The sequence below is a fragment of the Panthera onca genome, chromosome D3, assembly GCF_046562875.1.
Source record: "Panthera onca isolate mPanOnc1 chromosome D3, mPanOnc1 haplotype 2, whole genome shotgun sequence".
Classification (NCBI taxonomy): Eukaryota; Metazoa; Chordata; class Mammalia; order Carnivora; family Felidae; genus Panthera; species Panthera onca.
The window spans coordinates 65,939,806-65,962,371 of NC_138350.1; the positions used below are offsets into that span (position 1 = coordinate 65,939,806).

The 22,566-nt window shown below is 48.0% G+C and overlaps 1 protein-coding gene across 1 annotated transcript in view; it reads right to left on the reverse strand.

Annotated features, from left to right (window-relative positions):
* The window catches only part of LOXHD1 (lipoxygenase homology PLAT domains 1), a 162,619-nt gene that overhangs the window by 74,866 nt on the left and 65,187 nt on the right, over positions 1-22,566 (reverse strand). The window contains exons 11-16 of the mRNA XM_060613756.3: positions 21,797-21,883; positions 21,268-21,403; positions 9,220-9,374; positions 7,200-7,360; positions 2,547-2,623; positions 1,471-1,667 (exon numbers count right to left, since the gene is read on the reverse strand). Of these exons, the coding sequence (XP_060469739.3) occupies positions 1,471-1,667; positions 2,547-2,623; positions 7,200-7,360; positions 9,220-9,374; positions 21,268-21,403; positions 21,797-21,883 (813 nt within the window). The remainder of the gene's footprint in view (positions 1-1,470; positions 1,668-2,546; positions 2,624-7,199; positions 7,361-9,219; positions 9,375-21,267; positions 21,404-21,796; positions 21,884-22,566) is intronic.

Consider the following 22,566-nt stretch of genomic DNA (forward strand, 5'->3'; position numbering starts at 1 on the left):
CGTAGGAAGGAAACAAGCTTTGTTTACAAAGCCTGACAGCCTTCTGGGTGAGTGCCAAGGGCCACAGGAGAGCTTCATTGTCTGTGGTACTGGGACAGCAATGGGATCAGCTGGAAGAATAAAGACAGGGACAAGTGTCTTCTACCTGACAGGATGGGAAGCTCCTTAAGGACAGAACTCCTGAAGTTCTTTCAATTCCAGAATGCCTAGCACCTACATGGCGCGACTGTTGATTAACCGCCAGCTTACTGAGCACCTACTGTGGGCATGTGGGTGCTATCAACATGGTTAATGCCAATAACAATCCCCCTGGTGTCCCCTGTTGTTATGAATGAGGACAAGCCAAGGTGAAGAAACTTACAGGCTCAGCAGGTAAGTGGAAACGTGGAGCCTTGGGCTGTCAGCAGCCAGAGCTGGCTCTCCCAACCTCTTGGCCACACTGCTTGTTGAGGGGGTTTCAAAAAAGCAAGGAAAGGCCCCAGATGCCATCCCCCTCCCCTCAGATGTCTCATCTATCTGGGGATATTGCCAGAAATCCTCAGTAAAGGGAACAGCAGCTCACTCCACGATTATTAATTCAGCTGAAAATGTAAACACATTTTGAGGAAGGAAGACTGTGATTTAAGCTCATTACCATCAAGGGATAAATGACTGACATGAGAGCACTTTGATGGAGTACCTGAAATATGGTGAGGCTTAGAGAGAGGGGAAAGGGACAGGAAAGTAAGGTCACAGATGGGAGCTTGTCAGCATCCCAATTCCTGCTAGCCACACCTTGAGAAGGACAGGTGCTAACAAGAAGCCCAGCTTGGACATTTCCAGAAAAGTTTCCAACACTATGGTTGAGGGCATTAGATCTGTGTTCTTCTAGATGAACTGCTCAGACTTCTAGCAGCCGGGCCACTGGGTCCTTGACAGAGGGACACCCTCAGGTGCCATCTTCTAAGGCAGTATCTCTCCAGTGTTGCTGGGGTTGTACATTGAAACAGGTTTCCTAAGCATAATTCAGATAGATGGATACTCAAGTTTGGAATTGGGAAGATTTTCAGCCCCTCTTTTCATTTCTTCCCTTCTCCTCTTTTCCTTCCCCACATGCCTGTGTCCCCTTCTCCAGTGTCTGGGACCCAGCTACATTGGTCTTGCCTATGTAGGTAAAGGAAATGTTGGAACTACAGACACCAAAAATACACATTCTGTCCCTAAACGGACTCTGGGAGCTTAACCACTGTTCACATATATTCTGCTGCTCCGGGTCATAGCTGGAAAATAATGTACTTCGCTAATCCCCAAGAGGGCATTTTTTCCCTTTAAAATGTGTTCACCCATGTGCATGTGAGAGTGTGTTTGTGTGTATGTGAGTGTGCAATGTGTGCATGAGTGCGTGTGCATGTGAGTGTGTGCGTGCACCCACACGTGGACACATGCGGGGTGGGTGAGAGCATGTCACATGGTCTTAGGAAGGAGACTTACAGTTCCAATGTTCAGGGTCTCCAGCGTGAACTCATCCACCCGGCCACGTTCAAAATAGTCCTGCAGGTTGTTGTCAGAGACGAGAAGAATTTGCTTGATGGTGTCAGATTTATCCCCATAGAGCTTGATGTAGACCCTGGAATCTGTACTGGCCCCAGAGACGTCCCCGGTCTTCAGGCTGATGTGGTAGCGGAAGTCTGGGAGTCCAAGATGGGAGGCAGGGAGGGAGGGATTAGTGCAGGGTGGGTGGAAAGGGCTGCAGCAGGAAGGCAATCTGCAGCCAGGGCAGGACACTGGTTTACGGCAGGGGGCGGGGGGTGGTGGTCAGCAGCCTAACCCTCGCTCTCCGTAAGTTGCCCTGTGATGGGGCAGGGCTCCCTTCATCTCTGCCAGGTCCCCTCAACAACACTGGGACGCTGATCCCTGTTTGGCCTGCCCACAAGGTATGAACATGCCGACAACAGGAAAGCATTCAAAGACCACTGAGTGTAAAAGACTTGAATGAAGGACCTCAAACAACCACCCTGTCCAGTTTCTCATCTGATGGATGAAGACACTGAAACAAAGGAACATCAAGCTTTGCAGACCGTGTTTAGCACATTATATATGCACTGTATATGTATTCTGATCTTGGCTTTACAAGTGAGGAATCAGAGCCTTAGAAGGTTACATGTTTGGCTCAAGATGTCAATAGTTCAGAAGTAGCCAGCCAGGAGTGAAATCCTCATGTGGGCCCGAAGCTCCCTGTCACGAAACAGGATGCCATGTTGGTGTTCTTCCATTTTATCACCCAGAAAGGTCTGCATCGTAGGTGCACAAGGGAGGATAGACACGTCTGTTTGGCTGGTGCTGCCTCCTTTGTTGCTCTCATCAACAGAGGCCTGTGTGCACTCAGGGGCCCATACCCAATGCCACAAAGAGACTACAGAGAAGAGGATTCCAGATCCTCCCTCAGAGCCTCTTCCCCTCCGCCCTCCCCGCTGCTGCCCTCCGGGAATGATGTGAACAGTGCAAGAGCCGGGAGGACGCCTCTCTCGTCAGGGGCACACCCACCACCTGGTCTCGGGACAACTTACTCTTCAGTGTTGCATTGCTATCACTGGGCAGCAACTCTCGGACCAACTGACCATCATCCTTATCCTTGTCCAGCCACCTGTTGGGCAGACAAGGGGCTGTTAGTTCTTTGAGTGGCCAACAACCAGCCATCACACTGTTCGTGGAGAGTCACCAGAAAGGCCAAAACTGGGAATTCAGCAAAGGAAAAGGCTCTAGAGGGGCTGAGAACAAAGGTCCCTGCCCAGACTGGGGAGGAAGACGGCCCTGACGAGGCAGTACTGGCTGATGTCGGAAGGGTGACAAGGAGTTAGCTGGGAGAAGAAGAAGGTGCCATCTCCAGGGAACAGCAAATGTTGGGACAGAGCAGAGCCTCTGGGAGCTGGTGGAAGGCCAGTGTGGATGGAAGGCAGCGGGGGAAGGGCAGCTAGCCTGCAGCAAAGAAGGCTAGACAGGTGGAAGGGTCACAGGATGTAGGACCTTGGCAATCACAGTAAAGAGCTTGTCCTGAAAGTCATGAACACTGGTGTCACTGTTATCATCAAAAACAATCACCTCGTTTTGGGAGAGCCTACCATGTGTGTGGCAGTGTGCTGAGGGCTCTGGGGAGGGGAGACGGCAGAGATGATGCATGGAGATCAGTAAAGACACAGCTCGGCCCTTAGAGAACCTACTGTCCAGTTAAGAAGACAGGCTAGACCGGCCAAAGTGCTGAAGACCAGGACAAGGATGGCTGTCGAACCAGAGTAAGTGCAACAGGAATTCAGAGCAATGAGGACAGTTTGTGGGGAAGGGGCTCTGCTCTGAGTCCTCAAGGAAGAATGAGATTTGCCAATAAGGAGAAGTTGGGTCTGGACCCTACAGGGCTGGGTTCGATGGTGGTGACTCCTCTATACGTCAGAGTGGGCCATGGCCCCAGCTCTCTGCTGGTCACCCACCTGGGGGCAACATATTGCACTGGTCACCCAAAAAGCGCCATCTGCCCCGAGCATGGGATGCAGCCTGAGAAATGAGACGACCGTGCAAGCACCAGGTGCCCAGGCCCCAGGACTCACGAGGGTCTGTGATATAGGTGACGGCAGCAGAAGAGACAACCTCGGTGATCTCCAGCACCGCGGGGAAGCCAAGGCACTCCTCTCTTGACCAGTGTCTCCCCATCTGCCTCTGTGTTACAGCTGGTCTTGGCAACCCAGCCCTGTTATACTCCTGGCAGGGAGGCACCTCCCTGGCCACAGAAGCCATCGAAGGAAGCCAAGGTGTGCCTCCGCCCCAGCCCTCCTGACACGGAGCTCAGGCCTCCGGGAACCACGGTCTCTCTGCAACATACCCCCACCTGAGTGTCGGCATCCCCATCCCTTCTCTCTTGCCCCCGCCCCAAGCACACGAACTTACACGCCCACCTGCCGGCTGTTAGCTCACACAAAATGTTAGCTGGCAGCTGAGTGGCTGCACTCGCCATGGGCTTCTCAATGCTGTGAGCCTAGAACGCCACAATCATTCGGGATTCCAAGATGTGAAGACGCAATTGTAAAATTCTGAGGCTGACACCAGCGTGGGTGGGGGTCAGGGAGAGATATTTGCGAGTGGGGACTACTGCCTAGAGCCCCTCCGTTAGGAGCCGCCACCCCTGTCCTGCGGAGGTCACTGCCTGCAGAGGTCACCCGGCATTTCCCACAGATGCAGACTGCAGAGAAGGGTGTGGCTCTGGCCACCACTCACGGGGACGGGGAGGATGGATCCAGCAGGCCCTCCGCCATCGGAAAACCCATGCTCCCTCCCAACCTTCTCTCCACCACTCACCCATCCCCAGGCCCACCGCAGCAGTAAAGGGACACCGTGGCTTGCCATTTCAGTTTCCAATGAAGTACTTACAGGGTATCGATCGAGATTTCCAAATACAGCCGTTTTCTTTCAGCTTCAGACGCTTGGGCCCAGCACCCAGAGGCTGCTCAATGGGTGAGCCCTTCTACAGGTGACTTTATTGCTCTTTCCCTGGGCTCACAAGAATGTACAAGCATGCACACACACGTACACACACACACACACACACACACACACACACACACACACCTGCCAGAGCTAAACCGCTCACCCTACCTGACCCTGGCAGAGAAGTTGGGAGAAAGAGGCCTGGTTTGTCCTCTCCCAGCTCAGGTGAAAAAAGAACCAGCATGGAGCTCCAGCCCCGCCTCCAGCTTCTTCAAAGTCCTCCTGGGTCCCGAGTCGGCAAATGCCATCACCACATGCCTCAGAAAGGTACGAGAAGCCATTTTCTCAAAAATGCATGAACACTTTATGTGTCTGGGGGCAGAGAGGGCTCTGGGGTGTTTGGGGGCCTCAGCTTGCCTTGTGCCCTGCAATCAGCATCACCTGTGCCTCTGGCAGACTGGCTCCTTTCAAAGTGCAATCCCATTCCATCCTCCCCATCACCGTAAGACACATGCTGGGCAGGAAGGTGCAGAAGACCAGAGAGGTTAAGAAATTTGCCCAAAGCCACACAGCAGGGAAATGGCTAAGACTCCTGGTCCCACACTCCCCCTGCATCATGCGTGTAGTAAGGCAGGCAGTGTGGACACACCAACTTTTGCCTCATCCCCTTTCCAGATTCCTCATCCTCTTACTGGCCTGTCTCAGGGCTCGGTCTTCACCGTTCTTTATCCATGCTCTCCCTGAAGGATCCTATGCATTTCCCTGACTTTAAATTCCATCACTACGCTCTCATTTCCTGGATCTATTTCTCATGGTCTGATTCTGGCTACTCGATTCACAAGCATCTCAAACCTAACGTGCCCCGGCTAAACCTCCCGAGTCCAGCCCATCTCCACCCTCAAACCTTCCTCCCCTCCCCCTCCCCACCCAGAACCCTTCCTCCCCAGGCTCCCCACTTCAGCAAGAGCATGACCTCTGCCCATCTGCCGAAGGCAGAGACTTGGGGTCTCCACTTCCCCTCTCTCTTGTGGGCACATCCTATGATCTCTACCTCTGGGATCTGCTTCCAGTGTGGCCCTTTCTCCCCACCTCCACTGCGACCCCCTAGAGCCGAGCTGCCATGTTACAGGTTTAAATGCATCCCCTCAAAGTGATACGTTAAAGTCTTTTTTAAATTTTTTTTAGTGTTTATTTATTTTAGAGGGATAGAGACAGAGCATGAGTGGGGGGGGGGGTGCAGAGAGAGAGGGAGACACAGAATCTGAAGCAGGCTCCAGGCTCTGAGCCATCAGCACAGAGTCTGACGCAGGGCTCCAACTCATGAACTGCGAGATCATGACCTGAGCTGAAATCAAGAGTCAGACGCTTAACAGACCGAGCTACCCAGGTGCCCTGATATGTTAAAGTCTTAATCCCTAGTACCACAGAATGTGACCTTATTGGGAAATAGTGTCCTTACAGGGGTAACCAAGTTCACATGAGGTCACCGTAGGGCAGGCCTTACTCCAAAATGACTGGTATCCTCATAAAAAAGGGAAATGTGAACACAGACACAGACATGCACAGAGGGAAGGCAACGTGAAGACACAGGGAGAAGGTGGCCATCTAATCGCCAAGAAAGCCTGTGGCCACCAGAAGCTGAGAAGCATGGGGCAAACCCTGTGCAGAGCTCCTTCAGAGGGGACACGGCCCTGCTGATACCTTGAGTTTGAACTTCTGGCCTCTGTAACTATGCGTCAACAATCCTGTGGTGTAAGCCACTCGATCTGTGGCGTGTTATTACAGCAGCCCGGCAAACTAATACATCATGGGCCCCGCAAAGCTTCCTATCAGGCTTCGCTTCCCCTTTGAACCTTCCATCCAGAAGCCCTGCTGCTTTCCTTTTTATTCCTCAGGAAGCCAGTCTCACTGTCCCCTCTGCAGACAGAAATTACCCAGCGCCCCCACCTCGAAGCCACCCCACCTCAGTGTGGCCACTCCCAGCAGCCTCCACGCCATCGTGCGGTTTCCTTCATCCCGTTCCTCACAGTCCATGAGTACAGCTTTCATCGTTTATTCACTTCCTTATTGTTTAGTCCCCCTCTAGGCTACGCACTGCATGATGTCAGGGAGCAAGTGTGAGCAAGTGCTTAATAAATATCTTTTGAGTGGATGGGAATAAGTCTGCTCCATCCAGCTATCAGCCAGGCAGCCTCCTGGTCCAGTAGGGGGGAAAGGAGTGGGTGACCAGAACTCTCCCACCTCGTGCTTCATCCCCACGTGCATGTCAGCCCCTTGCCGGCCTCTGCATGAGCCCCCTCCTCAGGCCCGTGCCTCATGCCACCCCTCCAGCCTGGAGCACCCACCACCCTCTCTGCTCCTTGCCATCCATCCACCCTCTGATCTTCTGATCTTAAATCTTCATTTTTTTTTTTTTAAGTTTCATTGAGCAGGAGACTAACACTCCGAGGTAACTCAGTTACATTCTGCAATTGCCATATTGTATCTTTAAAAAGTAAGAACGCTTTGGTACATAAATAGGCACAGTAGCCGCGCACCGGACACCTGAGCTGGGTCTCCGCACCTGCGGGTGGGGTGGGGACTCAGGTCTAAGTGCCATCGGGAGGGCCATCTCTTTCTTGCACCAGCTACATCCTTCAGCCACTACTCCGCTCCCCGGTCCACGGCGGTGGGTAGGGCTGAGTCTTCCCAAGCCGGAGGCCCAGGACCGAGGCGGGAGAGCGCCAGCAGCAGCAGGCCCCACGCACCTGAGACACGGGAACTCTACGTTGTCACTCTCAGGCTGCCCTTCTTCTCTCACGAGCACGCGCTCCAGGAACCAGCCGCTGCCCCCACCTTTGCCGTCGTGCCTGATCCTCACCCGCCTCACTTTCCGCATGGTGACTGACTCAATGGTGAACTCGTCAGCCTTCAAATGGGGAAGACAGCAGGGTCAGTTGGACAGTGGCTCCCTTAGGACCCAAACACCAAGGGAAAACACGGGCCCAGAAATCAAAAAAGCCAGGGCTGATGGGTTGGACTACTGGTCTTTCACAGGTGGGCTGGGGGATACCTAGAAAGAACAGGTATTACCCCTTCTCTAACTGCTCCCACTGGGAAGTCACTCGATATCAAGTTCCCAACAATGGAAGTCTATGTTTCTTGGTTAAACAATGGCCATTCCTTATGATCTTTTTTTTAATTTTTTTTTTTACATTTATTTATTTTTGAGAGACAGAGCACAAGTGGGGGAGGGGCAGAGAGAGAAGGAGACACAGAATCTGAAGCAGGCTCCAGGCTCCGAGCTGATGGCACAGAGCCCGACACGGGGCTCAAACTCACAAACTGTGAGATCATCACCTGAGCCGAAGTCAGACGCTCAATGGACTGAGCCACCCAGGCGTCCTTTTATGATCTCCTTCTAAATGGCAGATATCCCAGGAGGACACATTAGGCTGTTACCAGTCACTAACCATTTATCATGAATTAATTCCCTGGCTAATCAACTTGGGCTCCTGCCACAGAAAGATACTGACTGGGGGACTAGTGGTCTTGCTAATTTCACCGTTCTGCCTGCTAATGGGGCAGCAGAAATACAGTAGGGGCTGGAGAGTTGCCAAGCCTACATGAGGACATCTGGGAGCCTCCAGGAACAGAAACACGAGTGTGGGACTGGTGCACAAAGGAGTCAGAAGAGGTAGAAGGAAAAAGAAAGGGTGGGTAGGTGGGAGGGAGAGAGGAAACATATTCATCTATGTGAACTCTCCCTCTCCATCCCTCGCCAATGAACCTCCATGTACCCACAACACTCAGATTACTTTTGCCACCCAAGAACGAGGCCAGCCTGTATTGGCCTCGGAGAGACCTCCACTCGAGTTCCAGGGCTTGTCCTGCCATCGCCAGGCAGGGAAAGAGCCAAGACTTATGTGAGGTCAGTCTGCAAATCTGCTTCACCTGGTAAGCACCTCCAGCCTCCCATTACTGCAACAACCACTCTACTGAGCACCTGTTCTGTGCTGCAGGCCAGGTCTGTTGGCGGGGGGGGGGGGGGGGGGGGGGGGGGGGAATATATGTGCATCCCTAATGTTCACATCAGCTGGCTACAGGTAGGCATCCATCCCTTCCCCATTTTAGACATGGGAAAATAGGCTGGGGGAAGGGAGCTACTGGCCCCAGGCTGGGTTTGCCCCCAGATCTGCCCGCCACTTTTCCCATTGCCCCACTCGGCCTCCCCAGGAAACCCATCTGACAGATGCTGAAAATGAGGGGGACACCCAGCACATCAGTAAGGAGGCTAGGAGCAGATCCCAACTCTTCCATTCCCATGTTTAGTGCTTTCTTGGTTTTTCTTTCAAAAGGAAACGACAAGGTGCCCCCAGTGGTCATGTCGAGCGGAGAAGGCAAAGTTCCCACCTTTCCACTAGCCTGTGTCCTCTGGTCCACACGCAAGGTGCCCAGCATTCCTCCCTACCTGGCCACCTCTGAGGGAAGAAAGGTGCCACTCATACTTCCCCAAATGTCCTCCTATTCTGCCCCCTTCTCAATGCTTAAGGTGGGGAGGGGACCATGACCCCTCCTGGGTGGCTCTTCAGGCCCCACCTGAACAGTCCCAGGAGCCTGGAGGGTGCCGTGCATGCTAGTTCGCCATTCCCCTGAGCAAGCCTCTCTGACAGCTGGGTCCCAGCACCCATATCAGCTCTACCTTAGCAGAGAAGGGAAGACAGAAGACAAGGGCATGGGACCTGGGACCAGTTGAGCCGCACGGGGGAGGGGCATGGCTGCACTCACATTGCCCTTCTCAAACAGGTCGGTGTTGTTCCTGCAGTTGTAGAGCAGCCGCTCCCCGGTGTCCCCCACGTCGCCAAAAAGGCACAGGTAGACGTTGGCATCGGTTCCTGCGCCTTCGAGTTCTCCGGTGCACACGGTCACACGGTACCGGGCCACTGTCAGGTAGAGAAAGGGACATAGTGGCTGGCCACCCCCTGCTCCCAGCACTGGCCCTGCTGCTCCTGCCTCTAAGTGCCTCCTCCCTCTTTCCCTCCAAGTCTTGCTTGGGCTGGCCCTGCTCCCTCCCCAGCTACACAAATCCTGACTCAACCCACTCCAGGATCAGCGTCCCTCTTCCCACATAAACCAGAGGCTCCCAGTCCTGGTCAAGCATCAGAATCCCCTGGGAAATTCTTGAAGAATGCAGATTCCTGTGCCCCACCTAGGCTTCCCAAATTTTAGTCTCCAGAGGTGGGATCCCTAAAACTGCTTTGTTTACATGCTCCCCCAGGAGACTCTGATGGGGTTGGCAGTGTTTGGGGACCACAGGTCTGATTCAAGTATTTCGACACTTGATTCCATCCAACCCAGCAGATTCTTTTGTCTTAGGTTGTCCTCCAATTCATATGTGTCCTGTCTTCCCTAGTAAGAGAATTTTTCTTTGTGAAACAGAACTGAGCCCCCCTTTTCTTCAGAACTGAAAGGCACAAAATGCAGCCACCGTGGGAGGGGCAGCAGGTCCTTTCTCTGTTGAAAATGTACCTTGGAGGAGGTGGACTGCATCCCCACACATCACAGCCTCCCTTCTCACTTCAAATAAGCTAGAAAGCAAAGTTCATTCACTCATTCACTCACTCATTCACTCATTGGTCCTGTATATGTTGACTGAAGCCCAGTCGGTGTTCGGCATCATGATAGGACAGGGAATCAGCAGCGAGCAAGTCCAACAGACTCCTGTCCCCACGGTTACAGCAGAGTTGAGAGGGGGCAGGTGGAGAGGAAAGATGGACAGTAAAATCATAACAAATTATAACCGGGGAAATTTCTGAGTTACGTCTGCAACAAAGATTACATAGGAGCAGGGTGCCCTAAAGTGGAATGGAAGTGGGGAGGGGGAGTGTGGTGAGTGAGTGTAAAGGATTTAGAGATTCAGCGAGGAGGTGATGTCTGGCAAAATGCTAATGACAGGAGCGGACCACAGGAAGCTCTGAGAGAAGAGGGTACAGGTAAGTATGAAGCCCCAGGGTGGGGATGGGTATGAGTAGCAAATGTTCCAGCAGAGAGAAGGCTAGTATGTCTTGGGGAGGGGAGCAGGGGGGTTAGATGAAGTCCAGAAGGGGGACAAGGCCAGCACTGGGGGTATGACAGGTCAAGGTAAAAGCGTGACTTTCTAATGGGAAGTCATTAGAGCACTTTTAGTGAGCACGTAACTTGATCTGATTTATGTTTTAAACGGTACTCTGGCTGCCATGTGGAGAACTGATTGTAGGAGTGAATCAAAGAGGCCAGTTAACAGAATAATTACAGTTGTCTAGAAAAGAGAGGAGAGTGCTTAAGACTGGGGTGCTGTGGAGATGGAGAGAAGCCAGTAGATTAAAGATCTATTTTTGAGGGAGAACCAACAGTACTTGGTGATGGGTTGGATAAGTAATTGAGGGAAAGAGGAATCATGGATGACTCCTAGGGTTTTGGCTTGGGCAACTGGGTACTGTTCCCAATAAGAAGTATGGATGCCTAGGGGGAAGGATAGGTTTGGAGATACAGATCAATGGTTCTGTTTGTACATTATAAATTTGTGGTGTCTATTAGATGTTCATAAAGAGAGGCCAAGATGGCAATTGCATGTGTGTCTGGGGAGTCAGGACTGTTGGCATGACTGGTCATCACTGGCACATGGATTCCACTGAAATCTATGGGACCAGATGAGATCCCCCATGGAGAGGATGTAGACAAGGATTAGAGGGACACCAACATTAGGGATCAAGCCCAGAAGAAGCTAGCAACTCAGATGAGAAGCAGCCACGGAAGCAGGGGGGACATGTCTCTGAAGCCAAGAGAAGGCAGGAATGATTTCAGAAGTAAATGCCACCAAAGATAGAGAGTGATCTTTGGTTTAGCTACATGGAAAGTATTTGTGTTGAGGACAAGAGCAGCCTCAGTGAAATTGTGGGGGAAGGGAAGAATCCCTACAGCAAGAGTTTGAACAGAGTGAGAAAGAAGTGAGAAAGTGGGTACAGCACCTGGATGCCTGGATAGACCTCTCTCAAGAAGTCTGTAGTGAAGAGGAATACAAAAGGGAAATAATAGTTGGAGTGGGGATTAGGTTTAAAGATGCTTTATTATAAAATATTTAAGATGTGAGATACTAGATTATTATACCAAGTGGGAATGATCCTGTAGAGAAAAGAAATGATGATGCAGGAGAGAAGGTGAAGTTCTTTAGAGAGGAAGAAGAAGAATGACCAGAGCATAGATAAAGGACTAGATTTTTCAGGGTTCAAGAAACTATAGAGACTGCAAGGAGGGCAGAGGTATAGCCTCAGAGGAGTGACAGGTTGTGGGAGAGCCTTGAGTACAAACTGAGATATACTGAGTCAGAAATTTAAAATAAGGCCAGTCCTGGGGCGCCTGGGTGGCTCAGTCACTTAAGCACCCAACTTTGGCTCAGGTCATGATCTCATGGTTTGTGAGTTCAAGCCCTCCATTGGGCTCTGTGCTGACAGCTCAGAGCTTGCAGCCTGCTTCAGACTCTGTGCCTCCCTCTGTCTCTGCCCCTCCCCCACTAGTGCTCTGTCTCTATCAAGAATAAATAAACATTAAAAAAAATGTTTTTTTAATTTTTTTTAATGTTTATTTATTTTTGAAACAGAGAAAGAAAGCATGAACGAGGGAGGGTCAGAGAGAGGGAGACACAGAATCCGAAGCAGGCTCCAGGCTCTGAGCTGTCAGCACAGAGCCCGACACGGGGCTTGAACTCATGGAGTGTGAGACATGACCTGGGCCGAAGTTGGATGCTTAACCGACTGAGCCACCCAGGCTCTCCCTTTTATTTTTTTTTTAATTTTTTTTAATGTTTATTTATTTTTGAGACAAAAATTTTTTTAATAAAAATAAAATGAGGCCATTCGCAAGGCTGCATGTTGTACTACAGTAAATCTTTAATAACTGAATAGGTCACTTGTTGGCTTTACCTAGGATAAGGTTATCCAGGCAAGCATGATAGAGGGATATAAGGGAAGAAAAGATAAGGGCATGTTTAGAGGTAGATTATAATGGTGGCCCATGCAATCTCATCCAGGTACAGAAAAAACTAAGTACAAGAAGAGGTGATAATAAAATGAGTGGATTAAAGGTCCGGATGCAGTTAAAAAATGTTAGGGTGGGAAAGGCAAAACTATGGAGACAGTAAAAAGATCAATGGTTGCCAGAGATTGGGTAGGAGGGAAGGGACAGAAGAAGAGACAGAGCACAGAGGATTTTTTAGGGCAGTGAAATTACTCTGTATAATACTATAATGGTGGATACATGTAATTATAAATTTTTCCAAACCATTGGACCATTATAAATGGTCCAAAACATTTGTAGAATGTACAGTACCAAGAGTGCTCCACAAGTAACCTATGAACTCAGGGTGCTAAGGGTGTATCAATGTAGGCTCATTAATTATAACAAAACGTATCACTCTGGTAGGGGATGATGATAATGGAGGGGGTACACATGTATGGGGGAATGGAGAGTATGATAAATCTTTATACCTTCCTCCCAATTTTGCTGTAAACCTAAAACTGCTCTAAAAAATAAAGTCTATTTTTAAAAATGAAGGAGCTATTAAGATACTCCCAGATAAACAAAAAGTGAAAAAAATTCATCACTAGTTGACCTGTCCTGCAAGAATATTTAAAGGAAGTCCTTCACATTAGACATTAGACAGCAACTTGAATTCAACCAAAGAAATAAGAGCACCAGGGAAAGTAACAACATAGCAAATGTATAGACAGTATCATGTAATTTTTTATTGTAATTATTTTCTTCTCATACCTTATAAAAGACAATTGCATAAAGCAGTAAATATAAAACTTCACTGGTGGATTTAAAATGTATAAAGATGCAATTTATATGATAGTATAGCACAAAGGAGGGGGAAGAGAACAAACCTACAACGGAGCAAAGTTTTTGTACATTATTGAAATTAAGTTGGTACTAATCTGAACTAGATTGCTATTAAATTGTTAGTTGTAATTCTCTGGGCAACCATTAAAAAATTACAAAAAATGTATATATTAAAAGAAACAAGGGAAGCAAAACAGTATTCTAGAAAATATTTATTTAATTCAAAAGAAAGTGGTAATGTAAAAATATAGGAACCAAAAAAAAATTGAAACATAGAAAACAAATAGCAAAATGGCAGGCATAAATCCTGCCATATCAGTAATTACATTAAGTGTAAATGGACTAAATATTTTAACCAAAAGTCAGAGTGTGGTCATCATCCTGCAGAAACAGGATGGGTTTTTCACCCCATATTTGCTCAGATATCAAGGCTGATGACACTACACATGTACCAAGAGTGAACATAAGATGTATTATTCACATAATGAGTTCTGGGGAGAGTATGGTAGGTTCCCAAGAAGGTCCAAAAATGGCTTGAGACAGCAGGGAAGGATGACTAGCTTGGGATTTTATGGTGATTAAGAGATGAGAGTTCCCTTGTGGGGGTCAGGGCTTGCATGGCTTGAACTTTCCACCAGTGCTAAGGGAGGAAGTATCCAGTCTTTTTATCAAATTGCCCAGATATTAGGCAGAAAGTGGGGGGGGGGGGGGGTAGTGTAACTTGAAAGTTGTCAGCAGTCAAATATCAAAAAAAGTCACACTGTTACACAGAGATTGGCAAAATTGATAATGGATCTAACTATCTGCTATATAGAGAGATACACTGTAGATTCAAAGACCTAAATAGGATGAAAGTAAAAGAATGGCTACCAGAACTGGCCACCAGCAACAGACAGTCTGAATAAACGTATAACAAGTGAAAAGATTAAATCAGTAATCTAAAGACTACTCACAAAGTAAAGCTCAGGCATAAATGTCTTCACCACTGAATTCTACCACGTATTCAAAGAAGAATCAATACCAATTCTTCTCAAATTCTTCCAAAGAACAGGAGGGAATATTTCCCAACTCATTTTATGAGGTCAGCATTACTCTGATACCAAAACCAGACACAGATATCACAAGAAAAGAAAATTACAGACCTATATATCTTATGAATATGGATACAAAAATCCCCAACAACATATTAGCAAACCAAATCCAGCAACATAAAGAGGAATTATATACTTTGACAAAGTAGAATTTATCCTAAGGATACAAGTTTGGAAAATCAATTAATGTAATGTATCATCAATAGAATAAAAAACAAATATAACGAACATTTTAATGGGTTCAGAAAAAAAATATGACAAAATCTACCATTCTTTTTAAAAAATTTTTTTCTAATGTTTACTTATTTTTGAGAGAGAGAGACATAGCATGAGCAGGGGAGGGACAGAGAGAGGGAGACACAGAATCTGAAGCAGGCTCCAAGCTCCTAACTGTCAGCACAGAGCCCAGCGCAGGGCTTGAACTCACAAAGCATGAGATCATGACCCGAGCTGAAGTCGGATGCTTAACCGACCGAGCTACCCAGGCGCTCCCAAATCTAACATTCTTTTATGACAAAAAAAGAAAACCATCAACAAGCTAGGAATAAAAGGGGACTTTATCAAACCATAAAGTCATCTATGAAACCCTACAGCTAACACAGAATTTTTGGTGACAGACCAGATGCTTTCCTTAAGGTCAAAATAAGACAAAGGTATTTGCTTTTCAACATTTGTTTTCATTATGGTACTGGAGGTTTTAGCCAAGGCAGTTAGGCATCCAGATTGGGAAGGAAGAAGTAAAACTATTTCTATTCATGGATGGCATGATCTTATATATAGAAAATCGTAAGGATCCCATTAAAAAATATTTGAGCTAATAAATGAGTTCATCAAAGTTGCAGAGTATTAAATTAATATACTCGGTCAACTATATTTCTATTCTCTTGCAATAAACAATCTGAGAATGAAATTAATAAAACATCTCCCTTCAAAAGAGCATAAAAAGAATAACATATGAATAAACTTAAAAAAACAAGTGAGAAACTTATGCTCTGAAAACTATAAAATACTACTGCTGAAAAAATTAAAGATTATTTAAATAACTGGAAAAGCATCCCATGTTTACTGACTGGAAGACTTAACATTGTTAAGATGGTAATACTTCCCAAATGGATCTATAGATAAAATACAACCTCTGTCAGAATCCTTTAGAATTGAAAAGCCAATTCTAAAATTCATATGGAACTGAAAAGGACCCAGAATGGCCAAAACAACCTGGAAAAAAGAATAATGAAGAAGCGTTGGCAAGGATGTGGAGAAATTGGAACCCTCACACATTGCTGATGGGAATGCAAAATGGTGCACCTATTTTGAAAAACAGTTCTGTAAAACAAAGAGTAACCATGTAACCCAGCAATTCCACTGGTGGGTGTATATCCAAGAGAAGTGAAAGGATATGTCTACACAAACACTTGTACCTGAATGTTCATAGTGCGTTATTCATAATAGCCAAAAAAGTAGAAACAACCCAAATGTCCATCAACAGTTGAATGTGATCTATCCGTACAATGAAATATTGCTCAGCAATAAAAAGAAATGAAGTACTAATAGGAGCTGTGATGTGGAGGGACCTTGAAAATATGCTAAGTGAAAGAAGCCAGACACAAAAGGTCACCTGTTATATGATTCCACGCACATGAAATGTCCTGAATAGGCAAATCTACAGAGACAAAAAAATATAGAGACTATTGGTTGTCAGAGTCTGAGGAGTGAGGTAGAGGGAGGAGAGTGTGACTGCTAATGGATATTGTGTCTCTTCTGGGGGTGATGAAAATGTTCTGAAATTTGACAGTACTGATGGATGCATGATTTTATCAACATACTAAAAGCCACTGAACTGTACACTTTAAGGGGGTGAATTGTATGGGACGTGAATCATACCGCAATAAAGCTGCTGTTTTTAAAAATGGACACTACTCACTGATGATTCGTCTACAAATGAAGATAAAGTATAACAGGAATGTGACAAGTCACCAAAAAGTTAAAGTCAATGCACACATTACGTTTTCAGTAATATACCCACTTTTATCTGGAGATGTAGAGACATCTGAAAATCATTTGACCATTAAACATGTGGGTCTGTGAAGACACAGTGTGTGTAGCCAAAGCTCTGGTTAGAAGGACAGGCAGAGAATGACTGCTTGCCCACAGAGCTGGCACAGGCGGGCACTGGAACCAAGGGGGGTGGGAGCAAAAGCATCCTGCCCCTACGCTGCCTCTTCACAGGGCCACAGCCCCTGAACTTATTAGAGCCTTTCTGCCTTCTCCAGTCACCTCTGCTGAAATGCAAACACGAAGTGTCTTCAACCTTCAGCCTTTGCGTAAGTGAAGCTGATGCTTCTGTGTTTAGCTCCCAGTGACAGAACTGGGAGCAGCAAGAGGGATGAACGGCATGAAGTGGAGTGAGTACTGAAATGGGGAAGCACAAACGGGAAGAAGGAACAGCGGCCTTGCTGACTCTTAATTCTGATGGACAGTTCTGCAGTTTTAGCTGTAACCACCCGGCAATTCCCAGAAGCAAACTGATGAGGGAATGCAGCCATCCCTTCACCTGGGAATTCCAGGCCTCTTTGTTCAGGAGCGCTGAGGTCCATTTGGCTGGAAGTTCTCGGGGCTCCCGATCTTCTCCAGGGGCCCCTCCCAGCCCACCAGCCATTGAGGTCCGTCCTCAAGCTCCATCCTGGCAGGAAGTCTATGGACAATTAAAACTAGCTGTATTGTTAGCTGTCAGCAGCGTAGACTTCCAACAGATGGGTACATACTACCAGAGCCTCTTGTACTTTAATTTAAAAATTACAGCTCGGACTGACTAACAACAAGCTTCGATTTTCAGCACTCGAGTCCAGTGGTCTCCCGCCCACTCGTCAGCGGTGTGGCATCACTTCTGCCGGGCCTGCAGTAGGGATTGCAGATCGCATTGCTTCTACATCTCACCGGGCTCCTGAGGGAGGGCAGGGTGCATATACATCATAAGCGGTGTGTCTAGTCCGTGTCCCGGGGCTGCGTGAGTCAGCGAGGCCGCTCCCGAAAGCCTTTCCCCCTCAGACATGGCATTAACTGCTTCTTTGAAAGGCCCTAGGATGTATGTACGTATGTATGTATGTATGTATGTATGTATGTATGTATGTATGTATGTAGTAAACCAGGAGTACACAATTTCAAAGTTAGAGAACTGGTTTTAAATTGGGACTTATCTTATGAGTCTAAGACGCTCCACTTAAGGGACTGCCAGGAAGCCCTGCACATTATTCACTATACCATGGTACCAATGGGGGATGTGGCACTTGTCACCAGCTCTGTTTACTGTTACAGAGAAGTATCCAGACCAAAAAAAGAGACCCAAGTTCCTGTAGAGGTGTTGTAAGGACACCAGGGTGGGTGTTCCCAGCACAAGAGAAATTTATGTGGGCCAGATAAAACATCTGGGAGCGAGGAATCCAAGTTGACATGGGCTCAGAAGTACTGCCAAGGACCCCCAGAAGGCACCAAACTGCCTTTAGAGCCAGGACAGACAGCTCTTTGATTCAGCTCTTCATTAGAGACTTTTTTCATTGGAAGGGTTCTTTAGCAGCATCACAGAAGACAAAAACCAACAGCTATGATAGCCCCACATCTCGTACCCTGTTTAAAGATGTTACGTGCACATTTACATATATAACCTACAGACATGCTCTTCCTGCCACGATCTCTCCTTATCTGTCACATCCCTATTCAGAGAACACCTAACTCAAATGGCACCTCATCTACAGTTTTTTCCAACATCCTGAGCAGAAAGTTCACCTCGCCGCTGTGTTCCCATGGCATTCTTTCACCAAGTCCCGCCACAGTCACCTTCAAACTCTCTCTTGGATTTATCCTCTCTCTAGTCTAGCCAATCTTTGCCCAGTCCCAGGACCTCTTTTTCTCTGCCCTTGATGACTTCTTAGAGACTCGCCCCGAAAATCCATCCTCCACACATCCATGAGACAGGCGAGGAGAAGTGTTGGGAGTAAGGAGCTAGAAGGAGTTTCGGGACAGGGTGCAGTGCCATCAAGGTCATGGGAGGGCTGGGAGGCAGGAGCCTGAGCCGGAGGTGGGACGTGTTGCTCAGAGGAGCTTCATGGGCTGATCCTGAGTGAGGCACGGGGACGGAGGGGACTGGGTAAGTGGGTGAGAGGTAGCGATCAGCAAAGTGGATGAGGACCAGGGTGTGGGTGAAGAGATTTTCCACATGAACATTGAAAGAAGCAGCACAGAGGCTCTGAGGTCTTGATGTGCAAACAAACTGCTTGGGATGCTTGATTAAAATGCAGATTACCAGGCACAGGCCTCAGAGAGTCTCATCAGCATGTCTGGGGTGGGGCTGAATTGAGTCCCCTCCCCAATTCATATGTTTCAGTCCTAACCCAAAGTACCTCAGAGTGTGACAGGATAGGAAGGCAGAGCTTTTAAAGAGGGGATTAAGATAAAATGAGGTCCTCCGGGTGGGCCCTGATCCAATGCGATTCATGCCCACATAAGAAGAAGAGATCAGGACACAGACGTGACCACACAGAGGGAAGACCGTGTCAGGACAGAGAGAGAAGGCCACCGTCTGCAAGCCAAGGACAGAGGCCTCAGGAGAACCGAACCCTGCTGACACTTTGATCCAGGACTTCCAGCCTCTAGAACTGTGAGAACTGTAATTTCTGTTGTTTAAGCCCCTGGTCTGTGGTATTTTTGTTACGGCAGCCCGAGCAGACTAACAACACTGCCCCCAGAACAATGGCAGGAGGTGGAGGTGTGGACAATGACCGAGGGGCACACCACATCACCTTCAGCGAAAGAGGAAAGTAAGCAGAGGCCACCAAAAGATGGGACTGATCGGGGGCAGAGGCAACACTGTGAGATGGTGTGAGCCCCAAGTCTGAGAGTGCAGAGGGAGTCAGGTGAACTCCCTCCCCCGGGCCCCACAGTTTGTGAGGAGAGAAGACAGGTTCAGATGGACGGGGAAGCCAGGCTTCAGTCAGGGTAAGGAAGAGGTGGAGGGAAAGAACATCCGGGGCATTCTAAGTAGAAAAACCTCACTGAAATGACAATCTCTCAGTATTTTCAAGTTTTAACCAAACAAAAAATGGTTTCATCCATAAAGCTAGGGGAGAGGGACAAGTATAGACAATGGCAACAAGAATTTGGGGGCTTGAGAGCCCCTGGAAAGGTGATTAATGCCTTAGCACAGTGTTTCCTCACCAGCAGCAGGGCCACCACTTAGAAATCTGTGAGACAAACAGGTCCTGGGTCCCATCCCAGGCCTCCTGAATCAGAAACCCTGCAGGTGAGGGCCCGCACGCTGTGTTTTCAAAAGCCTTCTGGGTGATAATGCACAGGGAAGTCTGAGAAGCCCTGACTTACCAGACCAGAGAGAACTGATCAGAGCTCTCACTTGTGCAATTTGAGAGGCAACCAGCAAAAAGGCTCAGGAATGACAGCAGCAGGGTCACTTCAGAAACAGGGAGTGAGGATCTAAAGTCGTGAGAATTGGTTAGAAAGACTGAGGAAGGGGTTAGTCCTAAGACCCCAGCCCCACTGGTTCCTCTCGGGCTCAATTCTGGTGCACAAAGGGGCCAGATCCAATAAGAGCAGGTTTATTTCTGCCTTGATGGGCTACATGTTATATAGTAAGTCTCAATTTGGGGCATAATGCTGTTATTGACCATGTCCATAGGGACATGATTGCCTTGTTACCACAGAAAATATTACTGAACGTGAAAAGACAGAGTGTAGACCCTGAACCAGGAGATGGGAGACCTTGCTCTAGGTCTGACTCTCTGACTGTATGATCAGGGCAAGAACGCCTCACTTTCCTGAACTGCACCAGGCTATTTTAAAGGCCTTGAACCCAAATATTCTATGGTCACATTTTTATTTAAAAATTAAGAAGAACCATAAAGTAGATGATACATAATTGCAAGCACTGCCTAATTAGACTAACAGGGTGCTTTTGTAGTTGATATTCGCTATGTGGGGTTTCTAAGTTTTTGAGTATTTACCTCTATTTAAATCATTCAACAAACATATACAGAGCTTCTATTAGATGTACAAATGTCTGAGAAGTGACACTATCCAAAAATTTAGAAGGGTTACTGCAACTATGAATGACATTGTTTTCTATATATTCTTAACTCCGTAATTTTGCAATATTGCTATACTATTAAAAACTTAAGGACTACCACAGTGATAGTAAATAGATTAATCATCTTAAGTGCCAATTCTGATCAATTGCTAATGTCTGCTTGGGGAGCTATATCGAGAGCGCTGAAACTCATTTCAGACTCAATGGGAGAGAATGCTGTGATCACTCAGTAATGTCTGCCAGGGGCAAAGGCAGGACATGTGCTGTGTCTCTGTCTATTCTGCTACTAGAACCTAGAGGTAAAATGATCTCCCTTAGCCCCTTTGAATGTGGAACCTGGGCCCCAGATTAAAAGCTTAGTCCCTCTCCTACTGGCCTTAAATAGAAATAGAGGACTCATCAGGGGTAGCCAATCACCAGATACAGCCTTCCTTTTGGGGGAGCATTTCATGCATAATTTGAAGAAGATGTTTTCTTTAATGTCAGGAAGGCTGTGGAGAAACATTGCTCAGTGCAGATTCTTCTCATCCCCTCATAGCCCACCTGAAGACTCATAAATGTCACCTCGCTCCCCCACACCCACCATCATAGAGCGCTGGTACCATGCCGTAGAGATGACTCCTTCAAGCCAGTCTTAAGGCCGAGAACTAAGTTCACCCGGCATTTGGAGGGGGCCTGATGAGGTACAGCAGATGAGACTACCAGCTCCTGGGCCAGCCCCCTGCTGACACACCGAGGAGGAGTTCCACTGCCTCCCCCAGGACAGTGGGTACTCACTGGCCATTATCCTCCGCACCGTTGGGCCCTCTGCAGTCATTTCCCTCACAATCTCATTGTCATCCTCGTTGGCATCCAGCCAGCGATTGCAGTTGAAGTTATACTTGTCCTTGGTCAGGGTATTCATCAGGGTCATCTGGAATGAAGTCCTGGGTGAGCAAGGGGGTGTCCCAGAGATACACCACGCCCTGGGGGCCCCGTTCTGCTATTGCATCTAAGGGAGGCCACAGCCATCCTGTCAAGAGGATTTTTGTGGAAAGCGGAGTGCCAGATTAACACTTGTCCCTCTTGGTCCCTGGAGACCCACGCTTGCCCAGCAGCCAGGTGACCGGGGAAGAATGCAAGTCTCCTAAACACCTGTGCATTTTCTTAGTCTGCTTTGGAGGTCCTCTCCCCTCAGGAAGTCCCCGTGTGTCCAAATCGAGACCCACACTTACCCACCCCCACTCCCAACAGACTTATGTGACAGGGTTATTAAAAAGAGTTCCTCTCCCAACCACCTCCCAAACCCCAAGATGGCACATCTCACCCTCTCTAAATGCCAGCCAGAACCAGGGCTCCTTCTGTCATGCCATGCCCGAATCTTGTAAAACCTGCCAAGATCCGGGAGCTCAATCTATGGGGTGAAATAACAAGCCTTGGGTGGACATAATCAAGTGAAATGTGTTTATCCTCACAGCTTACCCCCTCCCTGGAGGGCACCCACCCTGGGCCACTTCTTCAGCAGTGAGGATGGCTTTGCTTCAAGCCACCCTCACAGACTTTGTCCTCTCATGACCTTGCGACCAGGGGCACGTGAGGGCAAGATAGCCGTGTAGGGCCGGGATTCAGTCTGCCCTGGTGAAATCGAACAAAAATAACTGACCCACAGTAGGATCCAGAATAAAGAAAATCTTGCAAGCAGTAAACTCCCAGTAACAAAACCCATATGGCAACCCTGTAAATTAGCACAGGCCCACAGCCCCAGAACTCTGCTGGGCACTGAAACAGACACAAAGATCAATACAGCAGTCACGCCCTTTCCCAAAGGGGCTGGCAGTCTAGCCGGGAAACAAATACATGAAGAGCAATGAACTGAGTGCATAACAGAAGCACCAGCGGGGTGCTCTGGGAAGACAGCTGAAAATTACAAATCATTCTCACCTAAAGGTCAGAGCACACTTCTGTTGGCAAAATAAGCCTTGCTCCGGTTTAATATGCACCAGAAATTTAGCGTTAAACTTACAATTTACCTTAAATTTGCTCCTAATTCATTCCAGATGGGGTGGTTTGACGCTGCGGGCTCAGGGTCTCTGTTCT